General features: G+C 48.4%; 1 protein-coding gene across 1 annotated transcript; it reads right to left on the bottom strand.

Moving 5' to 3' along the window:
- Positions 1 to 4,762: 4,762 nt before the first annotated feature.
- On the bottom strand, positions 4,763 to 16,832 carry ASPSYDRAFT_156863 (uncharacterized protein; the record flags this gene model as incomplete). The annotated part of the gene is made up of 6 exons (XM_040842600.1): positions 4,763 to 7,540; positions 7,596 to 13,555; positions 13,610 to 14,400; positions 14,478 to 16,392; positions 16,448 to 16,592; positions 16,644 to 16,832. The coding sequence occupies 6 exons, from the start codon at positions 16,830 to 16,832 to the stop codon at positions 4,763 to 4,765; spliced, it is 11,778 nt and encodes a 3,925-aa protein (XP_040700212.1).
- Between the last annotated feature and the right edge of the window lie 485 nt (positions 16,833 to 17,317).

The following is a 17,317-nucleotide window of genomic DNA, read 5'->3' as shown; positions in this document are numbered from 1 at the left end:
ATACTAAACTAAAAGAGCAAGGAATTTCAACTATGGTTAATACTAGAGACCTACTCACGGGTAAAAAACTATACTCTATTACCTGCTTCCACTGCTCTAAAGTCTTTGAGTTAAATAACAAGCTTTATAAGCACCTACCTTGCAGCAGGCAGTCTACATGCGTGTATTAAACTATCCCTGCTACAAGCTTTACTAATATAAAGATTATTAAATTAAATATTAAAGGTTTACCTGGTATAGATACTTTATAAACTTGGAGATCTGCTACTGCCCTAGTTAGACTGAATACTACTAAATCCTATAAAGAAATCTATCTTGATACTGGCTACTACTGGTTAGTTAGGAATACAGACTTCCTTTACTCTATCCTGAATATCAAGATTAAACAGGCAACCAAAACAATCACTATTAATAGTATTAGTTTAAAACATGAGTCTAGCCTTTATATAAATTTCTACCTTTACTTCCCCTCTTCACTGAATAAAGATAGTAATATACCTATATTCAGATATATTACTATATCTATCTATATAGCAGATATCACTGCTAAGCTGCTCATCAGAACTGAAACTATAGATCATGAAGGTATTACTATTAATATTAGACACCAGTGCGCCACTATTTATTTCTATTAGAATATAACTATCTCAGTTTACTGCTAAATTAATGGTTGAGTAAACCCTGTCAAGGTCTATTTAATAATAAAAATTAAAGTATCTCTATATTTAAAAGCTAAGATCCCAGTATCCACAAAGTCTCTACTACCCGATCGAGACCTGATCTTTGAACTGAAGGTATTACCTACTTTTTAATACTACAGCTACCTAGTTAATAATAAGTTCTTTTTTATAGAAGTATCTAATCCTATATTAGAACCGGTTGTTTTATCTAGCTATTAGTATCTAGGCAGTGTTAACAATACTGAATTCATATCTTATTTTTAATAGGATCTGAAGCTGTAGGACTCGCCCTGGCGCAATCCTCTACTCTCCAGGAACCCCTTGATACTAAACCTAAACTGGATATAGCCCGTGCTGTACTACAGGCTGGTTCAGATCACCTTTACTATTAGTATATTAGATAATCTTTTATTAATGCCTACAAAATATCTACTGAAACTGAACTATTATTAAACACCCGCTGTAACGCCTCTGAACTACTTAATAAAAGTAATATACTGTTAAAAGACATGAAGATATTACCTGGAGGAGTTACTATTTATATAAAAAATCCTGAAGCTGTATCCCGTTTTGCTAAACTTATTTTTTTATTTAATATTTAGGGTTCTAATACTAATACTAATTTAATTACTTATATTCCTCAGTCCTAATAGATGCAAGTTCCAATAAAAGAAGGATGGGAATGTTAGATTCTGAAATCTAAAGCTTATTATATATCTCTAAAGGATTAAGTAGTAATTAATAAAACCCTGAACCCTTTATATAATACTGGAAAGCTAGACCTTGCTACTATATATATATCTTCAGGATACCCAGTCTTTGTAGTATAGTCGGGACACTCCCGAATGGGTATCAGGGGCACCCTGCAAAGATCTAATTCATATGACCTCATGACTCTCGATCCTATGACTTCATTATTACTGTATCTACTATTCTAATTATCTTATTATCTTGCGAGTCCCCAGTAATTGGGAAGAGCAAGGATTAGTCGATGTCAATTCATGATTCCTAGTCGATCCGTCACCCTTTCGAGACAGATTCCCTACCTGACCATTACCTATTTCTCCTACCCTTGACACGCGCCTATATTAATAATATTATCATTGCCTCTACTATACTTGATAAATATCTGAATTACCTAAGCCTTGTATTCCAGTATTTATAAGACCTGAATATTAAGCTTGAACCTGTAAAGGTATTTATTAGTTTCCCTTCTATTTAATTACTCGGTTAAAGAATTAATACCCTAGGTTTAATAACACCTGTTGAAAAACTTAAAGCTATACTATTATTAAAGTTCCCTACTACTCTGCAAGACCTAGAGTACTACCTTAGGTTAACTGGCTGGTTCTGACACTAAATTAAATATTATACCGCCTGAAGTGAACTATTATAACTATATAAAACTAAGCTCTTGAAGAGCGGCCCTTTAAAAGGCTGTGCTTATCTTGAGTATGTGAAGTATACTATAGTTGCTGAATCTACCCTAGCTGAACTATTATTATTCACTGATCTATAAAATAAATTCTGTAATCCCTAGTTCCTTTTATATTTTAATCCTGAAAAATAACTCTATATTAATATTAATACTTCCTATGCTGCACACGGAGTTATAATATACTATATTAGAGATAAGTATCCTGATTATTCTATTCCTCCTATATAAATAAAAGTTCTGTCTATTCTATTCTTGAGCTGCCTACTTACAAGCGTGGAGTATAACTACTAGCCTACTAAACTTGAAGTTTCTTATTTTATCTGGGCAGTCTGTAAGGTTCACTATTATATTAAGTTATTAAAGCATCCTATAATTATCTATACTGATTATTTATCTACAGTTAGTATTTTAAAGTAATCCTTATTTTAATCAGTTACTGTTAAAAATCTAAATTATTATCTAGTATATACCAGTTAATACCTACAGCAGTTTAAGCTTACTGTTTATTATAAACTTAGAAGAGTAAATGTTGTTCCTGATACCTTATCACGCCTGCCCTTAAATTTTACCTGTAGGTAAAATACTAAACTAGCCTGTAGTTATAATACAGGAACTCCGCTGGATCTAGATAGTCTCTGTGCTTATACTGTATTAATATCTCTTGAGCTATTAGATAAGTTTAAATAATAGCTAAAGAATAAATATCCTAATAATTACCAAGCTGTACTGATTATTAATACCTTGAAGGATAAGAATAATACTGAAGTTAAGCTTCTCTACTTTATAGAAGATGATTTACTTTATATGAAGTACCGCGAAGTTACTGATAACCCTGACGGTAATCCTATTATTATTAGCGAACCTTGGTTGTATATTCCCCGCGTAATAGCGAAGGATGTCTTTAGCATAATATATAATTAATATAACTATTAAGGATTTAAGAAATGCGCGTAGAACATGCAAGGCTTAGCACTATATAAAGGTTAGAAGTTATTAAAGAAATATATTAAATACTGCCCTTCCTGCAACACGAATATTGAGCAGAAATATAAACTATATAGTAATCTTCAGCCTATTAATACTGTTCCAGTACTCTTTAATACTCTTACTATAGATTTTATTATTGCTCTCCCGCTGAATATCTATAATACTAACGGTATTCCTCGTGCTGCATATAAAGATAAGCCTGGTCTTAATAAACTACTTATTATTATAGATAAATTTATAAAATATATTAGTCTTCTACTAGATTATTCCATGTTTGACGCAGAGACATGGGGAACCCTTACTATAAAATACCTTTAATTGCATGATTGGGGTATGCCACGCTGTGTTATTTTAGATAGAGACAGAATCTTTATCTCTAGATTCTGGAAAGTGATATATAAAGTTACTAACATGACTTGGTACCATGCTACCGCCTACCACCTACAAACTGACAGTCAATCTGAAAGGATTATTTAAGTTATTAAAATAATATTTTATCATGGCTGTATCTCTGGCTACTATATTTAGCTAAGTCTTCTACCCAGTATAATTACTATAATCAATAGTTCATGTAGTATTACTATAAATAAGATACCTTATTATCTGCTGTTTAGTCTAGATTTACAAACCTCCTGGAATGCTCTTTAACAATTTTTTAAATAAGATTTCAGCTCCCATTTTAACGCGGAAGAAGCTTATAAGTTTGCCTCTATATAAATAAAGCGAGTCTATAATAAGCATCATACGCCTATATTCTTTAAATCTAAATCCTAAGTTTACCTTTATCTCTATAAGAGCTATAATCTACCGGGTACTGTTAGTATTTCTTTAAAGTTAGATCCTTGCTATACTAGCCTGTTTACTATTACTTATTATATCAGCCATTTAGCCTATAAGCTAACTAATCTGCCTGACTTATAGAATATATATCCTATTATCTCTATTACTTAACTGGAACCCGCGCCGTTAACCACTAATCTATATAAATATAAAATAATCAATTCTCCCGTAATATTCAATACCTGTTTCCTGGAAGATACTGATTGCTATAATATTAAGTATATTGTCGATTAATAAATTTATCTATATAGATGCAAACACACTCTTTTTCTTGAATACTATATTCGCTGGCTAGGTTATAGCCNTGAATATAATAAATAGATATAAAGAGAGAACCTTACTGGTACTGAAAAAGCTATTATTAACTTTAAAGTACTTTAAAACCTAGATTATAATCCCTAGTTCACTAGTTTATATTATTACCCCTTAATTTATTGCTATACTTATCCTATTTAAAATATCTGATACTTGTTAAGTTTATGCTGTCTAGTTAATATTTCAGCTACGTCTAATATTTCACCCATGGGTAAAGATATTGTTGTCTAAGCCCTTCTATTATTTTACTTTATACTTATGGCTAACGAGGCCGTTATGTTCTTGTTCGACCCCATGTCTGTGGTGATACTCATGTTTCGCACGGCGGATAGTTAGTCCGATCCCGGTATTTCTACCCGGTCGATCGCTTCGCTTAATGAATCATCTTTCTCCACCACTCCAATTCTACAGAAACATAATAAAACCATCAAAACTATATTTCCACCCACTGGCATAATACAATGAAAGCAAATAATATATCCTGATGATAAACAAACCAGCTCTACCCTTCACGCTCCAGCATCGTCCTAAGGTATTCCACACCAACACTCTCACAACCAGCAACCCCCAACTCCCCAAGAACACTCCTCGTCTTTGCAGTTTCCAGTGCAAACATAGAATGTCCCAAATCAAAGTACTCTTTCAGCACGGCCCACCGCACCTGTGCCTCAGGCGCCGTATCCAGCTGCGCCACTGCGTCGAACCATTCATCCACGGGCAAGCTTCGTCCCTTCCGCCCAAAGATTTCCTTTGTAACCGCCGGCAGCTGGGTAATAGGGAGTGGCGATGGGTTGGAGAGATGGTAAATAGCAGCACCAGTATCAGCAACAAGATGCGAATTGTCTCCGCGTCCCTGTAGTCCACGACGCATCGCCAGCGCATGAATCCCATTCGTGATATAATCAACCGGGACAAAGTCCACAACAAATGGGCGCTTAGTCTCAGTCTCAGCATCAGAATGTGGAAGCTGCGGGATAGCGCCAGCGCGCAGCATAGAAACGACCATGGTGCGGATAAAGTCGTCGTTTGGTTCAGGTACAGCAGTGCGCGAGTCTCCAGTTGCGGCGGAGGCGCGGTATATAGACACCGCAAATCCACGGTCTGCGGCATGGCCCATGAGCATCTCTGCGGCCCAGCGGGACTTGAAGTAGCCCAGACGATCGGAAGATTCAGGGGTGAAGTAGGCGGCGCTGGTTTCGTCTGCTGTTATAGCGCTGGCTGCGGGTGTAGTGGTTGTAGTAGTGGTAGACCATGTCTGGAGATGGGGAACAGACCAGGTGGAGAGGTGGTGGATGTGTGTATTTGTGCGGCCCAGGCTGGCTAGGTGGATGATGTCGTGGACAGGGGAGACATTGGCGCTGCGGAGGGCATCGTCGTAGGGGCGTAGGAGTGAGACGTAGCCGCCTAGATGGTATATGGACTGCACATTGCGTGCCAATTGACGGAATGCCGCGGGCGAGAGGCCGAAATGCGGCGAGACGAGGGCTCCTGGTACGATATGGATGCGGAGGTCGAGGTCCTCGCGAGGTGGCAGGAGGTCAGAGAGGTGGTAACGGTCAAGGGAGCCATGGACATCAGCCATTTCGAGTAGTCTCTGAGTTCCGAGTATGTAGATGTTGTCTATCGAGGTGTCTTCGAGGAGGGTGGCCAGCATGTGCGCACCAATGAAGGAGTCCACGCCGGTCAGAAGTATAGAGGTAACCTGAGAAGGTTTGATATTGACAGTGGACGGCTTGAACGATTTCTCAAGGGTTGTCTCAGCCGCCCAGTCAATGGAAACGGTGTCTGATGGCTGAGACCCGAGATTAACCGGAGAGGATGAGCTGCCCCCGACAAGGAGGTGCGTTATCCCCGCTGGGGTAGGGCTTTTGAACATCGGATTCAAGGCAAGTGGCCTCTTTAGAGCTCGTTTGAGCCGGGCCTGCAGACGCATCAAGAGGAGACTGTGTCCCCCAAGGGCGAAGAAACTGTCGTCTGGCCCAACTGGTCGTGTTGACGGCAGCTTGAGGATCTGGCGGAAGCCCTGGATTACGACCTTCAGAACAGCACCATTTGCATCGTCAGCCTGCCCTGCTGCCGGAGCAGCCTTTGAAATGACTCGTTCTTCAACTGGAAATACAGGATTCAGGGGACACTTCAACAGGCGCTGCATGTCGACCTTCCCTCCGATAGTCGTAGGCAGTTTCTCCACAAATTGATATGCGCTGGGCAGCATGTAGGCATTCAAATGCCGGCCCGCCATCTGATTCAGCCGAAGCGCAAAGGCTGCTTGTTCGGCAGGAGAAGGAGGAGCTCGAGGTACAACAAAAGCAATCAACTGCCTGTCATCAGCGGTGTCGTCGGGCTCATGCACTTCCACTGCTACTGGTCGCGCAACGACAGCAAGGTCGACAAGAGCCAGCTCAGCTGCCCCCTTCTCCCTCTCATCATTTTTATTTGCTTCCGCGAATATTCGCTGCTCAACCTCACCAAGGTCAACACGGTAACCGCGCAGTTTCACTTGCTTGTCGCCGGCAATGCGTCCATGGAACTCCAGACGACCGTCCGGCAGGAAACGCCCACGGTCACCGGTCCTGAACATACGGCCCCAGCCACGGTCATAGTCCTCCGGCACACAGAACGGGTCAGGGAGGAATGCCCGCTCGTTGATGTCCGGCCGGTCGATGTATCCGAGACCAACCTGGGCTCCGCCGACGACAATCTCGCCGACAACGCCCGCGGGGAGCGGGTTTGCATTGGCATCGAGAATATAATGGCGAGTGTTTGCCATTGGAAGCCCAATGGGGATATTCACCGTATCGTCCTGCGGGTATTCAACGTATTGGATTGTCGTCTGCACCACAAGCTCGCTCGGGCTCCATGTATTATACAGCCTGGCGGGTGTTTCAAGGTCGTAGAAAGCCTTTGCTACGCGGACGGGCAGTCTCTCACCGGCAAAGTATGCAATGCGGTAGTTTCTCATGCTTTGTAGAGTATCCGCCGCGTTCTCAATCAGCAGAGCGAACTGCGTTGGTGTGAAGTATGTGATGGAGACCTGGGCCGCCTGCATATAAGTTGCGAGAGCAAGCGGGTCTTTGCGGATTTCGGCATTGGCGACGCACACTCGGCCTCCTGAGGTCAGTGCGGAAAATATTTGGACGATTGACAAGTCAAATGAGATTGAGGAATGGTGAAGGAAGCGGTCGTTGTGATCAAAGTGGTAGTCGTGGTGTAGCGTGCTGAGCATCTGCTGCGTGTTGGATTGGCTCAGTACCACGCCCTTGGGCGTCCCGGTACTCCCCTGGTTGCATTAATAACAGTGGACAATAACCAAATTTAAAGTTTCGACTACTCACAGATGTATAGATAGTATAGAATGGAAAGTCCGCCTTCGTTGGGACAGGAGCTTCAATCGCCTCGGAGCGCGGGATACGCCCTATGGCCAACACAGGAGACGATGAAAGTGCACGAGCAGTATCTTCCAGTCTGTCTTCTGTCAGGACAAGTGTAGCACCTGAATCAGCTATCATAAAGGCCAGACGCTCCTTTGCGAAATCAGGGTCGAGATTCACAAAGCCGCAGCCTGCAAATAGCGTCCCAACCATAGAAGCCACTGCAGCTGGCCCGGGTCTTGAGAGAATAGCCACTTTGCTCGCGGGCTGAATGCCGGCCTTGAAAATCCATTGAGCTATGTCAGAGGCCTGGGAGACGAGAGATTCGTATGTCAGGCTGTCGCTGGCGCCTGAGCTTTCCACGGCCACCTCGTCTGGATATTGTCGAGCGATGGCGAGAATGCGCTCGGCAACAGGCATGTTCTCCCAGGAGTTGGGCACAACGTTAAGATTAAACATGTGTTGCTTTAAAAAGGCCAACTCTTTCGATCCAACCATGTTGACCTCGGCCACCGGCTGGCGATAGTCGTAGATGCTGCTGCTCAAGAAGGTCACGAAATTTTCCAGGAACCGATCCATATCATCGTCTCCGTACAACGTGCTCGAGTATTCCAGACGAAGTTTCAAACCGTCATTTGGATCCTCGAGAGCCTCTAGCCCGATCTCACAGGCAGTGGGGATGTCATCGCCCTGGACGTCCGTTATATCAAAGTCCCCCGCGGAATACACGGGTATGGTCCCATGAACCTGGTAGTTGAGGATGACCTGGCCAAGGGGGAAATGAGAGGGTCTCCTTGCGGCCCCTACTGCATCCACGATCGCGTCGAACGGCATCTTTGAATGTTTCAAGGCTGATATGACAATGTCTTTGATTTGGCGCAGGGCGGCCTCAAAGCTGCCGGAATGGTCTACCTGGCAACGAACAGGAACGACGTTGACAAAGAAGCCAAGGGTGTCGTTGACAGCGGGGTGAGGGCGGTTGCCATCGACGAGGTGGATGGTTAGATCTTCCTCCTGGGTGTATCTGTAAAGGAATGCGCGGAGACCAGCCATGAGGAACTGCGCTGGTGTGACTTGCAGCCGGGCACAAATGCGCTTCATGCGTTGCAACAGAGTCTTTTTCAGGGTAGCCCGGTGAACACGACGCTGGTAGTCATTGACCTCTGGTCGGACTGTCTTTGCAAATGGGAGAAGTTGCATCGCTGTTGCTGGTGGATGCTCGTAGATGGACTTCCAAAAGGCGAGACTAGGATGCATCTCCGATGACTGGAGGAGGGCGTTGTGCCAGATGCTAAATTGACTGTAGCTCACTGCAGGTTGAGCTACTGATGCCACGCTTCTCTCTCTGCGCAAAGCATCGTAAAGGCCGGTGAACTGTTCAAGGAATGACTGGCTGCTCCCTCGGTCGATGCAGATGTGGTGGAAGACGAGAACCAAGGCGTGTCTGGCCTCAGAGAGCTTAACCAGCGCGGCGACCATGACTCCACCGTCTTCAATGTCTAATGGCTTCTGCATGAGATATCTGACAAACTTGTCCAGCAAGACATCAGAGTCTTCGTACATTGAGAAGTCCTCCAAAGGAAGCTCAATAGAGCAGTCATCCAGCACCGTCTGCTGGGAGAACTCATCACCCTCAGAATAGACAGTGCGAAGGATCTCATTCCGACGCTTGAGCTCCTCCAGAGCAGCCTTGACAAAGTTTGGATTAGGCTGGCCACGAAGCCGAAAGACCACAGGCAGATTAAGGAACGAGGGATCCTCTGCCAGATTATGCATGAACCACAGGCGGCGTTGGAAGGAGGACATGGGGATTTCCATAACAGACAAATCCGTCATCGAAGCATTGTCAATTACCGGAAGCAGACTGTTGCTCACTCCATCCTCTCCATTGGCAGTCGGCCTGGCATTGCTTTGCAAGTCTGCCTTGGTTGCTGAAGTAGGTTCAACCTCGCTCTTCAGGACCATCACGGAGGCGACTTTCTCGATAAGGGCTTGGATGCTCCGGCTGCTGAGGATATCAAACATGGCCAGCTCCACGCCGACGGCCTTGAAGAACCATTGGCGGATTTCAATTGCGACGATGCTGTCCAGACCGTAATCCCCAAGACTGCGGTTGGGCTGCAGCGTGGCCTGGTCAACAGACAAAACGGCAGCAATCTTCTCGAGGAAGCGCAGTGTGAGAATCTCGACGCGTGCCGTCTCGCCCGGTGCCTCCCTCAGCTGAGCCATGATGTCTAGCTTGTTACTCTTGCCCTCGCTGGAGCCCGAAAAGTCATGATTGGCGTACAGATTCCGGAAACGAGGCTCGTTCGCCCAGTAGTATGTCGGCCGGCGCAGGTTGATGCCAGTGATGAGTTGGTGAGCATCACGGCCTCGACCATCGACCAGTTCGAGTCTGTCCCGGGACTGTATCGAGCTCACAGCCGCGTCAATTTGGGCAAAGAGCTCCTCTTCATTCACGGCGTCATATCCTATCCGCTCCATCACCGTCTGCAGCTGTTCGTCCTCTGCCACTGCCCCTACGCCGACCACCATTCCGACGTTCATGGTCGTGCCAACCAGTCCAAGGCTGCGACGATAGGCGCAAAGAGCGTCCAGGTAGCTATTGGCAGCAGAATAATTGGCTTGTCCCTTGGAGCCCAGAACAGCCGACACTGAAGAGAAGCAGACGAAGAAGTCCAGCGGCAATGCCGCAGTGGCATTATGAAGATTATAGGTACCTCGTACCTTAGGAGCCAGACAGCGCTGCCATTGTGCAAAGCTCATTTGCGGCAGCGGAGCATCCTGAAGCACCATGGCAGCCTGGAAGACACCGGCGAGACGATACGCAGTGCCCTCTATCTGGGCCACAGCATCATTGACCACGCTGGCGTCTGTTGCATCCCCACCAAACACCCTGACATTGACACCTCGAGCTTCTAGCCAGTCAACCGTCTCAAGGGCTTCAGATCTACTCTTCCCCGAGCGCGACAAAAAGGCGATATGCCGCGCGCCACGTTGAAACAGCCACTCGCTGAGCCGTCGGCCGAGACCACCCAACCCACCAACAAGGAGGTATGTCCTCTCCGAATCAAACAGCTGTCTCCGACGAAATCTGCGCGGCTCAACGAGGACCTGGTCATCCTGCCCCGGCGTGAGAACGATCTTCCCACTCGCTGCACCGGTCTGCAGCATCCGGAATGCGCGCTGGACCTCCGCGTAGGAAACTTGAGTGATCGGCTGAGGAGGCTGGATCTTGCCTTCATGGACGAGGGTGCAAGACTCCTGGAAAACGCGCGCACCCAGAGACTGGTTCCGTTCGAAGACGGTGATCATGTCCACGCTCGCAAAGGAGACATTGCGGCGGAACGGGTCCATGGGGATGCGGCTGTTCTGGTGGATATCGCGTTTTCCGATTTCGACGAAGCGGCCAAAGGGGGCGATCGATGCCCAGGTTGATAGGAGCAGAGGGCCAGCAAGAGAGTTGAGCACGACGTCGACACCCCTGCCGTTTGTGAGGCGACGGATGCCCTCCACGAAGGAGTCGTCGCGCGAGGAGAGAATATGCGAGTCTGGGAGCCCGTATGTCTCGGCCAGGAACACTCGCTTCTCCGACGAACCAACGGTGGCTATCACTGTCGCCCCGATATTCTGGGCAATCTGGATTGCCATCTGTCCGACACCCCCGGCTGCGGAATGGATGAGGATTGTTTCCCCTTGCTGGAGTCGGGCTGTATCGACTAGCGAGTAGTACGCGGTGGTCAGGACAAGTGGGATTGAAGACGCAACAGCAAAAGACATCTGCCCTTGTAGCCTGTAGCAGAGACAGGCAGGGTTACGGAGTATTGTTCGATGCGCGCCCTGTCCAGGACGCCAGGCCACGACACGATCACCGACAGCAAAGTCTGCTGCTGGGACGTTGGATCCAATACGACGGACAACTCCGGCGCATTCATCTCCGAGCTTGAAGTCGTCGATGATGCCCATGCTGGCTGCGATGTCACGGAAGTTGAGCGCGGATGCCTTGACCTCAATCTCTAACTCATCGGGCTGTAGTGACCGACTGGTCAGCTCTGTATCGTCACAGAACATCAATGTATCCAGCAGACCCGGCCGGCCAATACGGAGAGCAAGTGGACGGTCTACTTGATGGAGAGGCCCGATGGCTGGCTCACTGTGCACGCCGTTGGGGATCCTGGAGTTGAGGTCATCGCTGGCCACGACGCGTGGTATATGAAGGACGCCGCCGCGTTCAGCGATTTCGTCTTCTTGAATCGAAGAATCCAGTAAGGAAGATGTCACCCTGGCCGTGTGGGATCTCTCAGACGAAAGACCGATATCCAACACGACCAGACGAAGCTCTGGGTTCTCGCTACGCGCGCTGCGGGCAAGCCCTAATACCAGTGCTTGTTCCGGGGAGGATATCTCCATTAGACCTCCCCGAGTAAGCCAGACGATGTTCCCAGGCCCGTCCTTGGTGAGCAAGGACTGCGCAGCCTGGAATGTCTGTTCACGGGCAAAGTCTCGGTCGAAGAAAAGGTCTGCGTCAAGACTAGCGAGGACGACGATGTCACCACGCAAGTCCTTGGAGCCTTCAATGAGAGACAGCAATTCACATTGGTATGTCGGGCCATGCCTTTGGGATTCAATAAGTGTTGCCAGCTCTCGAGTTTCCGGGGAAGGGTTCGGTGGCATCACGATCGTGAGGGTGCCGGCATAGTTACTCGTCACCTGTTTATTTTGCCATATCTGCAACCCCGATGACGAATAAAGAATGGACAAGCTGCTCGTGTCGGCTGTTATATTTGGAGAGGCCGAGATAAGGAATCCATTCTCGGCAACCCGTCCAGGTATAGACGGGAAGTTGATACCAGGTCCAGACACAATGACCAAGTCAAAGTCATCCTCTGTGTCTTTGACAACACTCACCAATCCATTTCCTCGACTAACTATCCCATCAAAGCCTTCGGTAGAAATCCCATCTGTTGGCAGGATGGTCAAGTGTGCAATATTTCTCTTCTCTGAATCACCGACTCCCTTCAGGGCGGGCAGGATATCCTCCGTACCTGACACGCACGATGTGAGATGTAGGATCCTGCTATTCGGAAATTGATGCAGAAACAGTTCCACAAGTTTCACTAGACTGTATCCCATCTCAGAGGCCAGTTCAATTGCAGTAAACATGGGCTTCCACTGCGTTCCAAAGAACAGAGACCGTTTAGTTTCATCCGCGGCGCTTGACCCAAGACTTGTCAATTTGAGGCCCTGTATATCCAGCAGCAGCTGCCCATCCGAGTGCAGACGGAGGTCATTAGTAGCTGTGCGTGGCCCGAGGGTGCTCGTTTCAACTGATACCTCCGACTCGAACCCTGTTTCCGCTCTCTTCCACTCGTCCAAAAGACCGGATACGCGAAGGGAGCGCACAAATGTCGGCACATACGGTGCGCTGAGGCCACTACCCAGTTTGCCCTCGACCGCAGCAAAGACAGGATGCAGACAAGAATCTAACAGAGCTGGGTGTAGAATGCACAGATCGTTGTCCTCATGGGAGTACATGCTAGGACTCCATGATATCGGCGCCGTGGCAATTCCATCTCCGCTTTCCACGTTGCCGGCTACGAGCTGGAAGGTGGTGCCATACTGCAGGCCCATTGAGTGCAGGCGGCGATAATACTGCATCCGATCTGTACTGCGGAAGCTCTGCCGGCGCATTGAATCAGCAGATGATGAGCCCATGGCGCTTTGATGAAGGGCTGCTGGAGGGCCGGCTTCAACGCGGATCATGCCTGTACAGTGCTCGCGCTGGTTCCCGGCTTCATCGACTGAGAGGACGACAAAGTGCTTCCATATAGACGAAGAAGTTTCGGCAGACTCGACTGCTGGTGTCAGCTCGACAATAGTTTCTGTTCCCACGTCCTTGTCACTGATGACGAGGGCCGATTTCACTGTGGCAGTCAGTCATGTCACAAGAAATATGTGTAGCCTACGCTGAAACTTACCAGATACGTCTGCAAGCTCGAATTCACGGATGCTTCCGTCTTTAATAGTAGCGGCTGCTTCGATTGCCATGTTGATATAGGCTGCCGCAGGGAAGATAACCTTCCCGTCGATGCAATGGTCAACAAGCCAGGGCATCTCAGAGGTCCGAAGGTAGTTGCGCCACCTAGGGCGAGTCTCCAATGATCCGGGGACCAGTCCTCCCAGAATCGCATGGCGGGCTGGACGCAGACGATGTTCACGGATGTGACGGGTCTCCGCCCAGTAGCGATCACGGTGATCCCAGGCATAAGATGGCAGTTCAATCTTTGGTCGTGGCGCCTCTATACTAATCACGCTGCCCGTCGTATCGAGGAAGTGATTCTGGTTAACCCGTTGAAGGTCGACTGGGTATCCCAAAGCAAACAACTGACCGGCAGTTGCTAAAAGGCTTTCGTACGCATTCTGCTTCCGGTCCAGAGTGCTAAGGTATGGGAGCTTCAACTTCAGCTGGTCTAGTGTCTGGTTGGAAGGTCCCTTGAGGGCTGGATGAGGGCCGAGTTCCACGAGAACGTCGATGCGCTGCTCGTCCTCTTCATCCAGGACGAGCTCAGTCAGGGCATCGGAAAACTTCACCATGCCCGTCATGTTCGCTGCCAGGTAGTCCGGTCCTAGGGTGGCTGGGTCTGCATATCTGCCCGTCACACTGGATACCATGATCGCAGACCGGCTCTTGTTTGCTCTGAAGCCAGGGTAGGCAGCAAGGGCCTCCTTGTATCCTGGTGCCAGGGGGAGCATATGATGACTGTGGAAACTATATTGATATTGTCAGCACATTCTTAAAAAAAAAAAAAAAAAGGAAAGAAAACACCAGTAAGGTAGAAGACATACGCCTGTGCGACCTGCAGCCGGCGAGCAAACACTTTCCTCTCTGTGAGGATTTGCTGCAGCTCAACGATTGCATCCTCGTCTCCTGACACCGTAAAGCTTGACGGGCTGTTCATCGCCGCGATGGCAATCCGACCGCTATACGGCTCCAACTCCGCTGTAACTTCTGTCTCTGCCATTCCAACGGCCATCATCGCCCCAGGCACAGACCCGGGCGCTGCAGCACCAGAGCCCATATGCACGCCCCGGTAGTATGCCGCAACTAGGGCATTTTCGAAGGATAAGAGACCCGCAGCATACGTTGCAGCCAGTTCGCCGCTACTGTGGCCAACCACGCCGGATGGCTTCACCCCCCATTGCGCAAGAGCATCGACCAGGGCCAGCTGTATCGCCGTGCAGATAGGCTGTGAGTACTCTGTCTGTCCTAGCATGGTGTCATTCTGGGACCTCTGCAGCTCCTCTACCACAGACCAGCTTGGGCGATGTGACGGCAGAGCCTGCAGGATGGCGTCGCATTTCTGCAGAGTCTGTAAGAACAGAGGACACTTCTCAATCAGGCTGCGTCCCATGCCAAACCATTGCGCTCCTTGGCCGGTGAATACAAAGCCAATCCGCGGCTGCACCACGTCGAGTTTGCCCTTCCAGCCTGATCCTGGGACAGGGTCCTGGATCCGATCGAACAGCTTTTCCATGTCGGACGCGATGGCGAATGACCGGAACCTGTGCATTGTCCGACGGGATGACAATGCGGCAGCAATATCCGCGACGCTGATATTGCTGCTGTTTAGGTATGTAGCAAGAACTTCACTCCACTGCTTTCCTGCCCGCTCTGAGTGTGAAGTCAACGGCACCAGATATGGTCTGCATTCCACCATTCCAGCCAGCTCAGAGGGGAGTGGCAGACTAGATGACGACGACGAGGTGGAAAGAGAGAGAGATGGTTCGATATTGTATTCTTCCAGAATAACGTGTGCATTGGTCCCCCCATACCCAAACGAGTTGATCGAGGCGCGACGAGGAACACCCTTCCCTGGCAGGTCCCACTGCTTAGACTCCGTTGGGATCTCAAGTTTCCATTTCTCAAAATCCACTTCAGGATTCGGTGTGCAAAAGTGCATATTTGGCGGAATGACCCTCCTCTCCAGTGCCATGGTGGCCTTAATCAAACCCGCAACCCCAGACGCGCCCTCCAGATGCCCGATATTCGTCTTCACAGAGCCAACGTACAGCGTGTCCAGACGATCACGGGAGAATACATCATGGATAGCCCTGAGCTCTCTCGGGTCGCCGGCCTTTGTGCCTGTTCCGTGGCACTCAACGTAGCTGGTGTCCGCAGGTTCCAACGCAGCCCGTTCGTAGGTACTCTTGATTAAAGCCGCCTGAGCGCGCGCAGAGGGGAGCGTAATCCCCTGCTTGCGGCCATCGTGGTTAACACCAGTTCCACGAACGACAGCACGGATACTGTCGCCGTCTGCCTGGGCTCGACTCTTTCGTTTGAGGATCATTGCAGCGATACCTTCGCCACGGACATACCCACTCCCTGCAGCGTCGCCGTGCCGGCAGCGGCCATCGGTAGATAACATGCCGAGATCCGTCATGGTGATGAAGATATTTGGATCAAAGTGCAAAGCAGACCCGACGACAATGGAGATATCTGCGTCTGCGTTGCGGAGGGACTGCGCGCCGAGGTGGAAACAGACCAGGGAGGAGGAGCAGGCTGTGTCGATGGTCGCGCTGGGTCCGTGTAGATTGTAGAAGTAGGATATCCGGTTTGCGAGGATGGAGTTACCGGTGCCAGTTACGGTGTACTTGGGATAGTACTCGAGGTCTTTGGTTGTCATCGCGTTGTAGTCATTTGTAAAACAACCGCAGTAGACGGACGTCAGGGATCCATGGATCTCGTCCAGAGTAATTCCGGCTATTATGGCGTTAGCTACTATTCAGAGCTGCTTGCGATCTAAATGATGGCATACCGTCTTCTAAAGCCTCGTAAACAACCTCCAGCAGGAGGCGCTGCTGGGGATCCATTGCCTCCGCCTCTTTCCCAGAAATGTTGAAGAATCCGGCGTCGAACAATCCCAGATCCTGATCAAGAAAGTAACCATATTTGGCATTTGTCTGTGGAACTTCAGCATGACGTCTGAAATTAGATCTGGGTGGGACACATACCGTTCCCTTGTGCGTTCCATCTGGATGGTAGAAGGCATCGACCTTGAAGCGGTCCGCTGGCATCTTCCTCTGCAGATCGACTTTGTTGACAATGTTGTCCCAGAGATTTGACGGACTGGAGGCACCTGGGACCCTGCAGGCCATCCCAACCACGCATGGGTCGTCTTCTGATTGTGATTGTTTCGGCATGTTTGCCTCTCCGTTGGGGCCCGTTGAAGTGGCGCCCGTCACCGGATTTGTGTGGTTTTCGAAATGCATTGACATTGTCTATGATTAGCTGGTAGGACTGACAGGCTTACCGTGTGTTAATAGAGTAATAGAATTATCACTCGGCCAGGGTCAAGGTTGTTCAGGTAAGGGACATGGATACTCGCAAGAGCGGAAGTATCCTCTTCAAGTCAAATATGTATCTGGACCCGCAGCAGTTATGCTATTTTCTATGGGCAGGTAGTCATTGATATGGTGTCACGAAAGGTAGAACAGAGTAAGCGATTGACCGCAGTGCAATATATCAAGATGAAATTACCAGACGCACTACGGTTGACTGTATGTGTGGCTACCACGGTGATAAACACGCCGAGAACATACGGAGGAAGAAACAGAAGCTAGAGAACCCCCACGTTCATTTCAGAGTCTCTGGAAATGTCCGATATGCCGTAAAGGGCCTGGACTCT

This window comes from Aspergillus sydowii (genome assembly GCF_001890705.1).
Source record: "Aspergillus sydowii CBS 593.65 unplaced genomic scaffold ASPSYscaffold_9, whole genome shotgun sequence".
NCBI classification, from domain to species: Eukaryota; Fungi; Ascomycota; class Eurotiomycetes; order Eurotiales; family Aspergillaceae; genus Aspergillus; species Aspergillus sydowii.
The sequence above is the reverse complement of the archived record's forward strand: the minus strand, read 5'-3'. Positions and strand labels throughout refer to the sequence as shown.